General features: G+C 47.3%; 1 protein-coding gene across 3 annotated transcripts in view; it reads right to left on the minus strand.

Moving 5' to 3' along the window:
• SLC31A1 (solute carrier family 31 member 1) overlaps positions 1–11,375 on the minus strand; it is a 211,652-nt gene extending 200,277 nt beyond the window's left edge. The window contains exon 1 of one of the 3 annotated variants that reach the window (XM_030207168.1): positions 11,274–11,375. Coding sequence is in view for 1 of the 3 variants with exons in the window: in XM_030207167.1 (XP_030063027.1) it covers position 11,255 (1 nt within the window). In the remaining 2 variants the exon portion in view is untranslated. Of the gene's footprint in view, positions 1–11,202 lie in introns of all 3 variants that reach the window. The other 2 variants (XM_030207167.1, XM_030207169.1) reach the window with 2 other exon arrangements.
• Positions 11,376–13,015: the final 1,640 nt, after the last annotated feature.

Below are 13,015 nucleotides of genomic sequence, written 5' to 3' on the forward strand. Positions count from 1 at the left end.
TCTTAGTGGATGTCATTGCCTCATATTAAAGTTATGTGCTTCGCCCCCCCCCCCCCCCCCCCCCAAAAAAAAGCCCAAAATGGTCAGCCAACCAAAGTCACAAATCATAATGCAAACATGCTGCTGAGCAATGAGTGTGGTCTGCCTGTGTCAGACCAGCATCCAGGGTTCCCCGTCATGTCATCTCATGCATCTCACACCCCATGGGTATAGCCCAGGGCTCACCACACCTTTACCCATCCCCCACCTCAGGCCAGCCAGCTCCTGCACGATGCAAGCCATGTTGGATGTGCTGATCTCAAAGACAATCCTGTTACATACACAGGGTGGCAGCGGCGGCAGGAGGAGGCTGAGGCCTATCCATGGGCAGACATGCCTCCCCTTGAGGGGGATGATGATGAAAGCCTAAAACCACCCGCCCTCTCCACCCCCATCCCTGCGCCTCCTGCAGCAGGCTAACGAGCAGCACTTCAGGGTGCAGAGGCTGCTCGTTAGCCTGCTGCAGAGGGCCATTCAGGGGGGAGAATAACGCCTCCCTTGAGAGACTATTGTAAATAGTTCAATATTTTGTTTTGTTAAATACACATTTTATATTTTTCTACATAACAGGGTGTGTGTGTCTCTACTTTGTGCACTACATATCAAATGCTGGGGTTGATTTGAGAGGAGGCAGCAATCTGGGTTGCATGACAGGTGACCTGTGACAGAGAAACTTTGGTATATATGTGTGATAAGTGTGGCCATTGTGAGCTGGTCACCCTTCCAGACTCCGGCCAGGGCTGACCCTGCTTAGCTTCCTCCACACACACAGTCAATGCTGGGCTCTAGCCTTCTCAGTAACTCACAGGATTCTGTCTCAAACAGTGGGGAGCTTTCTGCCTCCTCTACTCCCTTCACAAAATGCTCATCAACGCCAGGCTTCTTATAATTAATGGTTTTATTAATGGCCAATTAACATACTACTCATGACTTATTTCTTCTTTAACATCAACATTTCTTCTTCTTTAACAAACATTTCTTCAAGTCAAACATAGCAAACAGGCACTTTACTCAGACCCTGCTACTTAAACCCTTCTCAAACTTAAGACAGTTCCTCAAACTCAGTCAAACACAAGCATCTACTTTCCTTCTCCAGCTGTCACCTTTTCCAGAGAGAGCTTCCCCAGTGTTTCCATCTCCTCCCTACAGCTTTCCACCACTCTTCATAAAGATGCCTGCAACCCTCTCACACCTGGTTCAATTTCCCAATCAACTGCTGGCTTCTCACTCCCCAGCCTAGAGTCCTCCCCCTGACTCTGATTCCCTTGCTGCTGCAGTGCATTCTGGACCTTGTAGTTCCCTGCCATACAGAAGGTCACCTGTTCCTTCCAAACTGCATGGCTGTATGGTAAGGGGGGGGGGAGGCTGAGTGGGCATTTCTGTTGAGGAACAGAGATAGCCATCCAGCCTCTCCCCCCCTTACCATAGAACCCCACAGCACAGAGTTGTGTAAATAATAGGTACGTTGTCTAGCACTAGTGATCTGCCAAGTAGGAGGAGAGTGGAAATGACTTTACTGGAATATCCCTTGTCTCTCAATTGCGCCCTCTCAATAGCCATGCCATAAGACCAAAGCGGCAGGCGTCCTCCATGGTCACCGGGCTCTGTGACAACAGGTTCCGTACCAGAGGTAAAGGCAGGAGAGCCTCCACCAGCATCCTCCGGAGGTCCGCATACCACGGCCTCCTGGGCCAATCCGGGGCAATGAGAACCACCTCTCCTTGATGTAGCCGAATCCGCAGGAGTACTCGCCCTATCAAGGGCCACGGAGGGAACACATACAGGAGGCCCTGAGGCCAGGTTGAGCCATCTCTCCGTCTGCTGTAGAAGCACGGGACTTTGGCATTTGTGCTTGACGCCATAAGATCCATTATGGGCTTTCCCCATTTGGCACATATCTGCAGGAATACTTTGTCTGCAAGTTCCCACTCCGCTGGGTTGATTTGATTCCTGCTCAGATAATCGGCTTGCACGTTGCTCTGACCTGCAAAATGAGCTGCTGACAGAAACTGCAGATGAAGCTCGGCCCAGTGGCAAATCTGCGCGGCCTGCGCTGCTAGTGCTATGACCTGAGTGCCGCCTTGTCGATTTATGTAGACCACTGCTGTCGTGTTGTCCGACAGAACTCTGACAGCCAATCCTTCCAGGGTCAATTGAAAGGCCAGAAGCACCTGGAAAATCGCTTTCAACTCCAAGCTATTGATGGACCACTCTGACTCCTCGGGTGTCCAAAGACCCTGGGCATGCCTTCCCCGGCAATGTGCACCCCAGCCCTTCACACTGGCTTCTGTTACCACAGGTACCAATCGGGGAGCGCTAGCGGCATTCCTCACCGCAGCATGCTGTCTGAGAGCCACCACTCCATACTAAGCCGGGCCACAGGGAGCCACACGCGAGTCTGCATTGATAATCCTGAGATAGTGGAGACCACCGTTGAAGCAGGGAACCAGGGCCGTGCCAACGCGGTAAGTGTGGCAGGGGGCGCCATCCTCTGGGGGGCGCCCCGCCGCGCCATGCTTGCCTCGCCCTCCCGCTCCCATGTCCCAACTGCCCGCCCTCTTCTCCCCCCCCAACAAAATCTCTTTTAAATTTACCTCTGTCTGGCTAGCAGCGAAGGCACAGCGTCAGTGAAAGAGGCGGCGCTCCCGACATCTCTACTAGTCTTCCCTTCGCTCAATGTCCCGCCTTCTTCTGACGTCAAGGAAATGACGTCAGAAGAAGGCGGGACAGATGGATTGTGTCCATCAACCAGCAGAGGGAGATAGAGAGCACACTTTTTTCAGTGCCTCATACCAGCTTGCTCCACTGCCTCTCTTCAGTATTTGAAGCTTCCAAAGCAGTATGGCAAACCGCAATGGGAATAACATAAGCTTTCCTCACAGCTAACGATGGCCCTACAACAAAGGGCATTAACTCAGAATGGAGGGAATGAAACATCCTCCCGGAGGGAATAAACTCATCCTCCAAAACATGAAACTGGAGGGAATTAAGTCATCCGCCTTTAATTGAACAAGAATCCTGAAGACTGTTTTCCGACTTTCTCCGAAGGACGGAATCTCCAGGAAATACGAACAGAACCTGAAATAGATTTACAGCAGATAGCATCAGACAGGGAGGGATCATGGCTGCATCTGCTATGACTAAAGGAAAGAAAATTATCACGGTAAGAACCTAATTTTCCCTTCCTTGTCATCAAGCAGATGCAGCCATTACAGATGGGATGTATCAAAGCAATCCCTAGATAGGGTGGGAACAAGCCACACCACGCGCCAGCACTTGCGCTCCAAAATGTGCGTCCCTCCTGGCAGCCACATCCAGCCTGTAATGTCGGGCAAAAGAGAGCTTAGAAGCCCATGTTGCTGCACTACAAATCTCTTGAAGAGAGAATGCTCCAGTTTCAGCCCAAGAAGAGGAAATTCCTCTAGTGGAATGCGCCTTAAAGGCATCAGGCGGAGGCCGGCCGGCAAGCAAATAAGCTGAAAAGATAGATTCTTTAAGCCAGCAGGCAATAGTGGCTTTAGACGCTGGAGACCCTCTGCGAGGACCTGATAGCAAAACAAACAGATGATCAGAGGTCCTGAAAGAGTTAGTAACTCGCAGATACTGCAGCAGAGTCCTGCGCACGTCCAACAGGTGCAATTGCCCAAAAGATTCTGGAAACTCCTCCTCGACAAAGGAGGGCAAGAAAATAGGTTGGTTTAGGTGAAACGCTGAAACCACCTTAGGCAAGAAGGAAGGCACAGTCCGAACTGTGACCCCGGACTCTGAAAACTGCAGAAAAGGGTCTCTACAGGACAGCGCCTGGAGCTCTGACACCCGTCTCGCCAAAGTAATGGCCACTAACAAGACGGCCTTCAGTGTCAAATCTTTCTCTGAAGCACGCCAAAGCGGTTCAAAGGGGGCACCCTGAAGGGCCTTCAGCACTAGCCCCAGGTTCCAAGCTGGACAAGGCGCACGCACGGGAGGACAGAGCCGAAGCACCCCTCTAAGAAACCGTGCCACATGCGGATGAGCAGCTAAAGACACGCCTTCAACCTTGCCACGCAGGGAGGCCAATGCTGCCACTTGCACCCGCAGGGAATTATAGGCCAAGCCTTTTTGTACACCATCCTGCAAAAAGTCCAGAATCGGCGAGACAGGAGCCCGCAGGGGTGTGATCATTCTGGAAGCACACCAGACTTCAAACTGGCGCCAAATCCTGGCATAAGCCACAGAAGTGGAATGCTTGCGGGCTTGCAGGAGAGTGGTAATTACTTTATTGGAATAGCCTCTGCCTCTCAATTGCGCCCTCTCAATCGCCAGGCCATAAGACCAAATCGGCCGGCGTCCTCCATGGTCACTGGACCCTGTGACAACAGGTTGGGAACCAGAGGTAACTGAAGGGAATCCTCTACGAGCATCTGTCGGAGGTCTGCATACCAAGGCCTGGGCCAATCCGGGGCGACGAGAACCACTTCTCCTGGATGCAGCCGAATCCGCAGGAGCACTCGCCCTAACAAGGGCCACGGAGGGAACACATACAGTAGGGCCCAGAGGCCAGGGTTGAGCCAAGGCATCGAACCCCGCCGCGCGAGGATCTCTCCGTCTGCTGAAGAAGCACGGGACTTTGGCATTGGAGCTTGTCGCCATTAGATCCATCACGGGCTTGCCCCACTTGGCACATATCTGCAGGAACACTTCGTCTGCAAGTTCCCACTCTGCTGGATCGATCTGATGCCTGCTTAGATAATCGGCTTGCACGTTGCTCTGACCTGCAATGTGAGCTGCCGACAGAAACTGTAGATGTAGCTCGGCCCAGTGGCAAATTTGTTCGGCCTGCGCGGCTAGAGCTCTGCACTGAGTGCCGCCTTGTCGATTTATGTAGGCCACTGCTGTCGTGTTGTCCGACATCACTCTGACAGCCAATCCTTCCAGGGTCACTTGAAAGGCCAGAAGCGCCTGAAACACCGCTATCAACTCTAGGCGGTCGATGGACCACTCCGACTCCTCGGGTGTCCATAGACCTTGGGCATGCTTCCCCTTGCAATGTGCGCCCCAGCCTTTCAGACTGGCATCTGTCACCACTAGGCACCAATCGGGGAGTGCCAGCGGCATTCCTCGCCACAGCGTGCTGTCTGAGAGCCACCACTCCATGCTGAGTCGGGCCGCAGGGAGCCAAGAGAGTCTGCATTGGTAATCCTGAGATACTGGAGACCATCTTTGGAGTAGAGCATACTGTAGAGGTCTCAGGTGCGCTCTTGCCCAGGGCACCAGTTCCATGGTGGCCGTCATCGATCCAAGCAGCTGGACTATGTCCCAAGCTCGCGGAAGGGGCATCCTCAGGAGCAAACGGACCTGATTCTGAAGCTTGCACCGCCTTTGCTCGGGTAGGTACACATACCCCGAGGCTCAATGTGGTTTACATTTGCCGTTATGGCGATTTCCATTTCCGGACTTCAGATATGCACATGATTTTGCAATCAAGTGGAGGAGTAGCCTAGTGGTTAGGGTGGTGGACTTTGGTCCTGGGGAACTGAGGAACTGAGTTCGATTCCCACTTCAGGCACAGGCAGCAACTTGTGACTCTGGGCAAGTCACTTAACCCTCCATTGCCCCATGTAAGCCGCATTGAGCCTGCCATGGGTGGGAAAGCACGGGGTACATAATGTAACAAAAATAAAAATAAGTGCGTACATACATGGTGGAAGAATGCATTGTGAACTTGCTTACTTGTTAACACGTGGTTTTACAATCAAGTGCTTATATATGTGGTAGAAGAAAACATTGTGGTCTTGTGTAGGTGTCGGCTTTATGTAGTTGCTCAGGTGACGGTATTTTGGTGAGAGTAATAGTGTTGGGAAGTGATTAGGTCGTTTCAATCTTATTCTTCATTGTTGTTGTTTAGAAGTTAGGACGATTGTTTGTTGTATGCTTTTTTTTAATAAGTCCGTTTTCAGTAGTTTACGAAAGATGGTTAAATCTTGCATTTTATGTTCTGGTTTGCTGTATTCTGTGATGTTGTCCTGACAAATCCTATATAATAAAACGCACCTCCAACGTTCTGAAGCTGGCAGCGTGGACAAAAACCTTGAAGCATTCGTGCTCCTGTATCCATCTCTGGACATGATGACGTCTCGCACTTCCGGTTGCGTCAGCTACGACTGTGCCCAATCACATCACAGCAGCGTGAGTCAACGTCACAGACAACGTATTAAAAAGAAACCGCCGTCGCAAAAAAAAAAATTCACAAGAAGAAAAAGGGCATCAGAACTTGTGGCGACAACAGGTTAATCCCCACACCCACACACACGCAAAAACCACCTAACCCCCACCCGCATAACTCCCTCTCTACTACAAACACCGCCCTCCAAATCCTCCCTCCCTTCTACGACGTTGGAACATCACACTCCACCTCCTCCCCGAACGACTACCTCCCGAGTCCCCACACAAGATCCACCCTCCCACTGATACCGTCTCTGCCCTTTTCTCTCTATCTGAGCTCTCATCACGCTCTTGCTAAAACAGCAGAGAGAAAAGGGCAGAGAAAACACGTTTACCACCAAAAATGCTGCACACCGTAACTCCATTCCACCACACACAATAACCCACACTGACAAAACACCCTCAAAGTCACATACCACTTCATCCAACTTTGCAAGCAAGGGACATTCACCGACCCCCCCCCCCCCCCCCCAAAAAAAAAAAACCACAATACAGGCAAAACCCAATCCCCCCACCCCCTCAAAAAATAAAAAAACAACCCTCCAAGCCCCCTTCATACAACCTATCAATTCAACAACAACAAAAAAACTGACATTGTGAGATACAAACAAAATATCAAACCACCACACTGACACATCCACCAAACACCCAGTGCGTACAAAACTCTCAGCTACACACACTCACACTATCACACAAACAATGTCTTACACTCTCACACAACCACCGCACCCCTCAACAACAAAACAAAACAAAAAACACACACACACACTCACCCTAAATATATAACCACCCTTCTCCCCCTCTTACACCAACACCCTCTCAGCTCAACAACCTTTCCATTCTGAGATACACACACACACAACAAAAACAAAAAAACAACACTCCCAGTCTACTCCACCCTCTCTCAATTTCACACACACACACTCTGTAAAACATACACACACACACACAACAAAAGCAAAAAAACAACACTCCCAGTCTACTCCACCCTCTCTCAATTTCACACACACACAAACACTCTCTGTAAAACATACACACACACACAACAAAAACAAAAAAACAACACTCCCAGTCTACTCCACTCTCTCAATTTCACACACACACACAAACACTCTCTGTAAAACATACACAGACACACTCTGTGTCACAAACACACAGAAGCAGAATCAGATATCACAACAGCAGCCCCATCCACAACATATGCCCCCAACCCCCAGGCCAACAAAAAACACAAGAGAAATGCAACTGGAAAAAAAAAACACACACACACACACACACATCCAGACGGCACCCCACCTACAACATTACTACAGCATACACGCCCTCATACTCCAATTTTGACCCTCTCTCTTTCACTTCCCAAAAAAACAGTACCGCCCCACACAACCCCCCCAAACCCTTAATAAAAAAAAATACACAAAACAGATGCCCAACATGAACAGATGGACACTCACTCTCCCACCACACACTTGCATTTCTCCACCCCCACCCACTATTTCCCCACCCCCCAAACAACAGACTGAGACAAAAACACAAGATCACACAAACACAGAAACTCACAATCTACCACTCAACACAACCCTCTCATACTTTCAGAACAACACAAACTATCATTGACACACAGCCACACACTCTGTGACACACACACACTGATGACACCTAAACCAACACCACAAAACCAACAGTACAACAAAACAAAAAATAAATGAAATGCCACAACACAAAAAAAATATTCATTACCAACACAACACAATTATAAAATAAACCACTTTCAACACAATCATTGCAGAAATCAAATACCTAGCTAGCGCCCGTTTCATTCGTCTCAGAAACGGGCTTTTTTACTAGTGTTTAATAAAGACTTCATACAAATTAAACAAAAAAATAAAATGCAACAGGAGCAGAAGAATTAACAAAGGGTCAGGCTTGCTCAATTGAAAGGGAACTGTTATATGATAATTAGCAATGATGCACTGAAGGAGTAAATGTGATCAATATCCAATGAGAAACTTAGGGGCAGACAAAGACTATATAACTTGTAAACCTTAAGAATTGTGTGTGTGTGCCTGCTTGCTTTCAGAGACACCCATTCTTGCAACAGTGTACTTTTGGAAATAATCAACTAATTAAGACTTGTTTCACCAATCTGATTTTCTAAGTCCTTTTTGGTGTAAGTTCTCAGGTTATCTGGGGGCTAATTATAACACTTAAAAACTACTTTTAATTAATCCGAGGTAAAAAAAAAAAAAAAAAACATTTTTGGGATCTAACAAAATACTGAGCCCAGCGCTTTGGCAATGGGTAAATAAATCAATTCACTGCTGCTTCAAAATGTCAGAATCACATGAGCCTTAATGCAGGCCTTGACAAATTTTCATTAATTATAGAAGCCAGCAGCTGGGACAGCGCTCTCTTCTATCTTCCCACCACTCCAACATTGTCTCCAATTAATTTGATAATCCTCTCTCATAACAGCAGTAGCTCTTTTAGAAACTGATTTACTAAGGTTATTTTCACAAAGCAGGTTTTCAGCTGTGTGACTGCTTCACCTATCAAAAGAGGTGCTAACAGCCAATTACCTCTGTTTCACATATCAGGGGTCACCATCATTCTCTCTCTCACACATGCCTTCTTCTCCCACTCTCTCTCATACCTGTCTCCCCCAACCTTCACCCAGCTCCTCTTTCTCCCTCATACCTGTCCCTGCCCCCCTAACATGCCCAGATGATCGAAAGCCCCACACTATTCCAAACAGCACTTTTAAAATAGCACTGGAACAGCGCAGGGCTTTACCATCCCTATGATCAGAGATAATAGCATGCAAATTTATGCACACTATCATCTCTGATTATAGGTTAAAGCGCGAGAGGATTGTGCCTGAGCGCATCCTCCAGCATTTGTTTGACAGGTCTGGAGGTCCATGGTGGCCTAGTGACCCCACCCCGAGCCAGCAACACGGGGTCCGCCAGATCTCCAGTCCCCCAGACACACGTTCAGGGGGGGCTGGAGGCGCCACCATTTTTGAGGCAGCGCTGCTGGAAAAGGAGAGAGTCTATCTCCCTAATCCAACAAAGGTACTGGGGGGGGGGGGGGGAGAGGGCAGCTAGACCATAACGTGTGAAGGGGGGGCTCGATTCGCTGCCCACTAGGCCACCAGACCTTTTCGGGGGGGGGGGGAGGGGGCTAGAGACCCACCAGATCTCCAGCCCCCCTTAATTTGTCAAGGGGTGGTCGGGGAGGACCAGAGCTCCACTGGACCTCCAGCCCCCATATTGCTGGCTCGGGGAAGAGTTGGGGTTCCTGCTCCTACAGGGGGGGGGGCCAGGGGAGCCCCCTCCCCGCTAGCATGCTGGACAGGGCTCACCATTCCTCTTCAATGGTCTACAAACCCTAACACCAGCTCCGAGCTGGAATAGGATTTAGCACACTGCTTGCTGATCGCTGAGACGGAATACGTTTGCATTTGCATGCTACTTGAAGTAAGAGCCCTGTATTGCACGCATGTGCATGCTAGTTGCGTTGAGAGCCCACAAGCGCATTGTTTCACATGCTCGAGGGCACTGATCATGGGGTGGTAGCAAATGCAGGCACTAATATGGCGCTAATAGCCTCTAGCGCCTTCGTTTGCTTCTGATCATCGGCCCATTCATTCGATAGGTCTCTCTCTCATAGCCCCTCCCCCATGTCTTTCTCTGGCTCTCAACAGTCACTCCCAAGCAACTACTGTGCTTGGGATCTGCCACTTATTGCCCTTACCTTGCTATCTGCAGGAACTGTCTCAATTAGTGAATTTTCCAGTTCTGCAATGTGATTCAGCTCTAAACTTAAGAAACTTTGGGATGGTTTCACGATTTGTAGTCCCACAAGACAAAGCATGAGACTTATCTAACTTCCTGCACCAAATAGCTCAAGCTCACATTCAGCCAAATTGTGATGCAGATCTAAGAGATGCATTATTTGAGGACGCTGCACAGGGAAAACAAAAACACATACAAATTTAGAGGCATACAATTTCTAGGCTCCATGGCAACCTGGGATCAGAGAGATTGTGAGCCCTCTAAAAACAAGGAAATATCTAGTGTACCGGGATGTAACGCACCTTGAGCTTCTATTGAAAAAGGTGCAGTCTTAATACAAATAAATAACAGTTCCCCCAACAGCTACTGTGTGCCCAAACCATCCAGCATGGTTAAAAAAAAAAATACCACAATACCTGCTTGCGGTGCGGTAGGGCCCGGCTGAGTCAGCTCTATCAGGACTGCTGAGATCATAGCACAAGCACACTTAACAGCACTAGTACCAGTTAACGCGGCTGCAGTCTAAAAAAAAAGCAACCCTGAACCTTCCTCCCAATTCAGGACGAGTATTACGATCCCCCATTCGTCATGTACAAGTTTCATTATAAAATACTAACGACTAACATCCAATTTGCTCAAAATAAAAGGAAACGGAGGAAAAAAGGACTTCAGTGGCTTAGGTCACGTCTGAAATATGGCTTGGACTAATATAACCCGCTCTACTTCTTCATCAGCCCTAAAAAAAAAACGCCTATACAATTCCATTTTTATATATATATATTTGGACTCCCCACCCCCCCTTTTTTTTCAATATTAAAGTCCAAATTCAATAATGTTCACTTCTTCCTCCTTTTACTTTTATTTTAAGGAAATTGGATGTTACTTGCTAGTACTTTATAGTGATATTTTCTTCAGCGCAAGTACTACTACTACTACTTAGCATTTCTATAGCAAGTAGATTGGGGAGATAGTCGTGTACAACTCTGAAACATCATGCATGCAATAAACAGCAACTTCCTAATCCGAAAAAGTCCCCAACATGCAAAAACTCCAAAGCATACTAACAGCCCCCTTACCACTTCTTATACACCAAACATATTGTAACAACAAATCACTGCATTTTCCCATTTAATCTTATTCTTTCCAACATTGTCAAAAGCCTCACCCGCCACATCTGCCACCTCAAAGAAAACACAATACCGTAGTAGAATCCTTACTTCGCTAAGAGACCCTCGCCTCCTCCTTGCTCCCGATTACACCAGCTCGAGTCACAACAACCCCCGTAATGCACGACTCCAAAGCAGTCGTAAAGCGTCAACAGAACAGAGACAGATCTACGCGTTTCAAGCCTCATTCTGAATTACCTCGCCACTTCCCTAAATGGCTCAGCCAATTAATTCCCACCTTAAGCAAATTCCAGAAGCTGTTGGTTTCAAGCAAGGGTTTAGATTGTCCAATCCAACCTCCTTGAACTAGCTCGAGGTTTCATCTAACCCAAGGAGGTTTAATAGACACGAGTGGAAGTGAGCCAGTGACTAGTCCACTGTAAGCAAGGAAGCCAATTTGGTTAATCTCTGTTTCTACTTCCCCCCGGTCAACCGCCGTCATTGTCATTCACTTAAAACAAAGCAAGCAAACCTATAAGCTGCTGCATCCACGCTGACGTTCTTTGTTGTTGGTCCACTTGTAAGAAGTGTAAAGCTGTTTCAGTTGGATAGGTAGTGCTGAGGCAGCCATGGGCATAATATATATAAGAAATCATATTAAGGGTTAATTCTGTTTAAAGGTGCTCAAATACTATTTTAAATTCTCAGTCCTGCAAATGAAGGAATGCAAGCTGGAGTTAATTACTCAATGTCTAGCTTGGCCGAGCAAAAGGTTAGAAAGGTCAGTGAGAAATGAAACTCTGTCCTTTGTGAATTGCCAATGCTAGCTGGCACATCTGTATACTATTAAATCTTGAGGGGATATTATTATGAATGAACAAAGGCATGAGCCAGACATATGACATATTGTAGTTTAAGGAATAGGCTGAAATACTATTTAGAAGTGCTTGATATGTAGATTTTGTTATAAGGAGATAGCTTAGATATAGATATATAGACCATTATAAGTATGTAGAATATGTCTTATAAGGATGCTTATTTTAGAATATGCTGTATTCTGTGTAAATTAATAAGTTTTGTGTCTGTGTAGAATGTCTGTTAAATTCTGTATTACTCTTTGTCTGCTGTTTGAGAGGTCAAGCAAGGACTGCAGTGAAGAGGTCAAACATGTGTTTTGACTTATCTGCAGTTCTGGCTGGTTTAATGTATAAGCTGATAGGTGAAAGAGGTCAGGACTAGTCAGCTCTCTTCTCCTTGATTAATTATAGGTAAAATGTAGGAATGGTCTTGAAAGTAATAACCCGATATGTATGCCATTAAGTAAGATTGGCCCTTGACCCCTTTAATGAATGCCAGAGTTTAGTTAGCAGTTAGTACTAGGAATATGAGAATAATAAATGTAAGAATATCCATTATCCTCTAAGTGAACCCAGGTTAAGCTATAGATGAGAAATCAATCATAATAACATGTAAGAGACTGGAGCCCAAATGTCTGGTGTAAGGGGCCCCAGGTCACAGGTCAGTTTAGGATGTCTGGAACCTATGTAACTGATATTTGTATGGAGCTGATTGGTTGAGGCAAGGAAATCAATCTATTCCTTAACCAATTGGCGAGTAAGGGGGCTAGGCTAGGCTAGATAGAACTGTATTTAAGTGGGAGAAGAAGCAGTTTACGTCAGAAGGAGCTCAGAAGAGAAAGAAGGACAGAAGGAACAGACAGAAGAAGGAGAAGACAGCATAAGAAGAGAAGCAGCTGAGACAGAAGCCACAAAGACACAGAGAGCTGAGAGAGAGACAAAGAGAGCTGAGAAAGAGAAGAAGAGACTTAATGCTGATGTTCTACTTTGTTTGCTGGCAAATAAAGAAGATTTC

The sequence above is a fragment of the Microcaecilia unicolor genome, chromosome 6 (genome assembly GCF_901765095.1).
Source record: "Microcaecilia unicolor chromosome 6, aMicUni1.1, whole genome shotgun sequence".
Taxonomy (NCBI): Eukaryota; Metazoa; Chordata; class Amphibia; order Gymnophiona; family Siphonopidae; genus Microcaecilia; species Microcaecilia unicolor.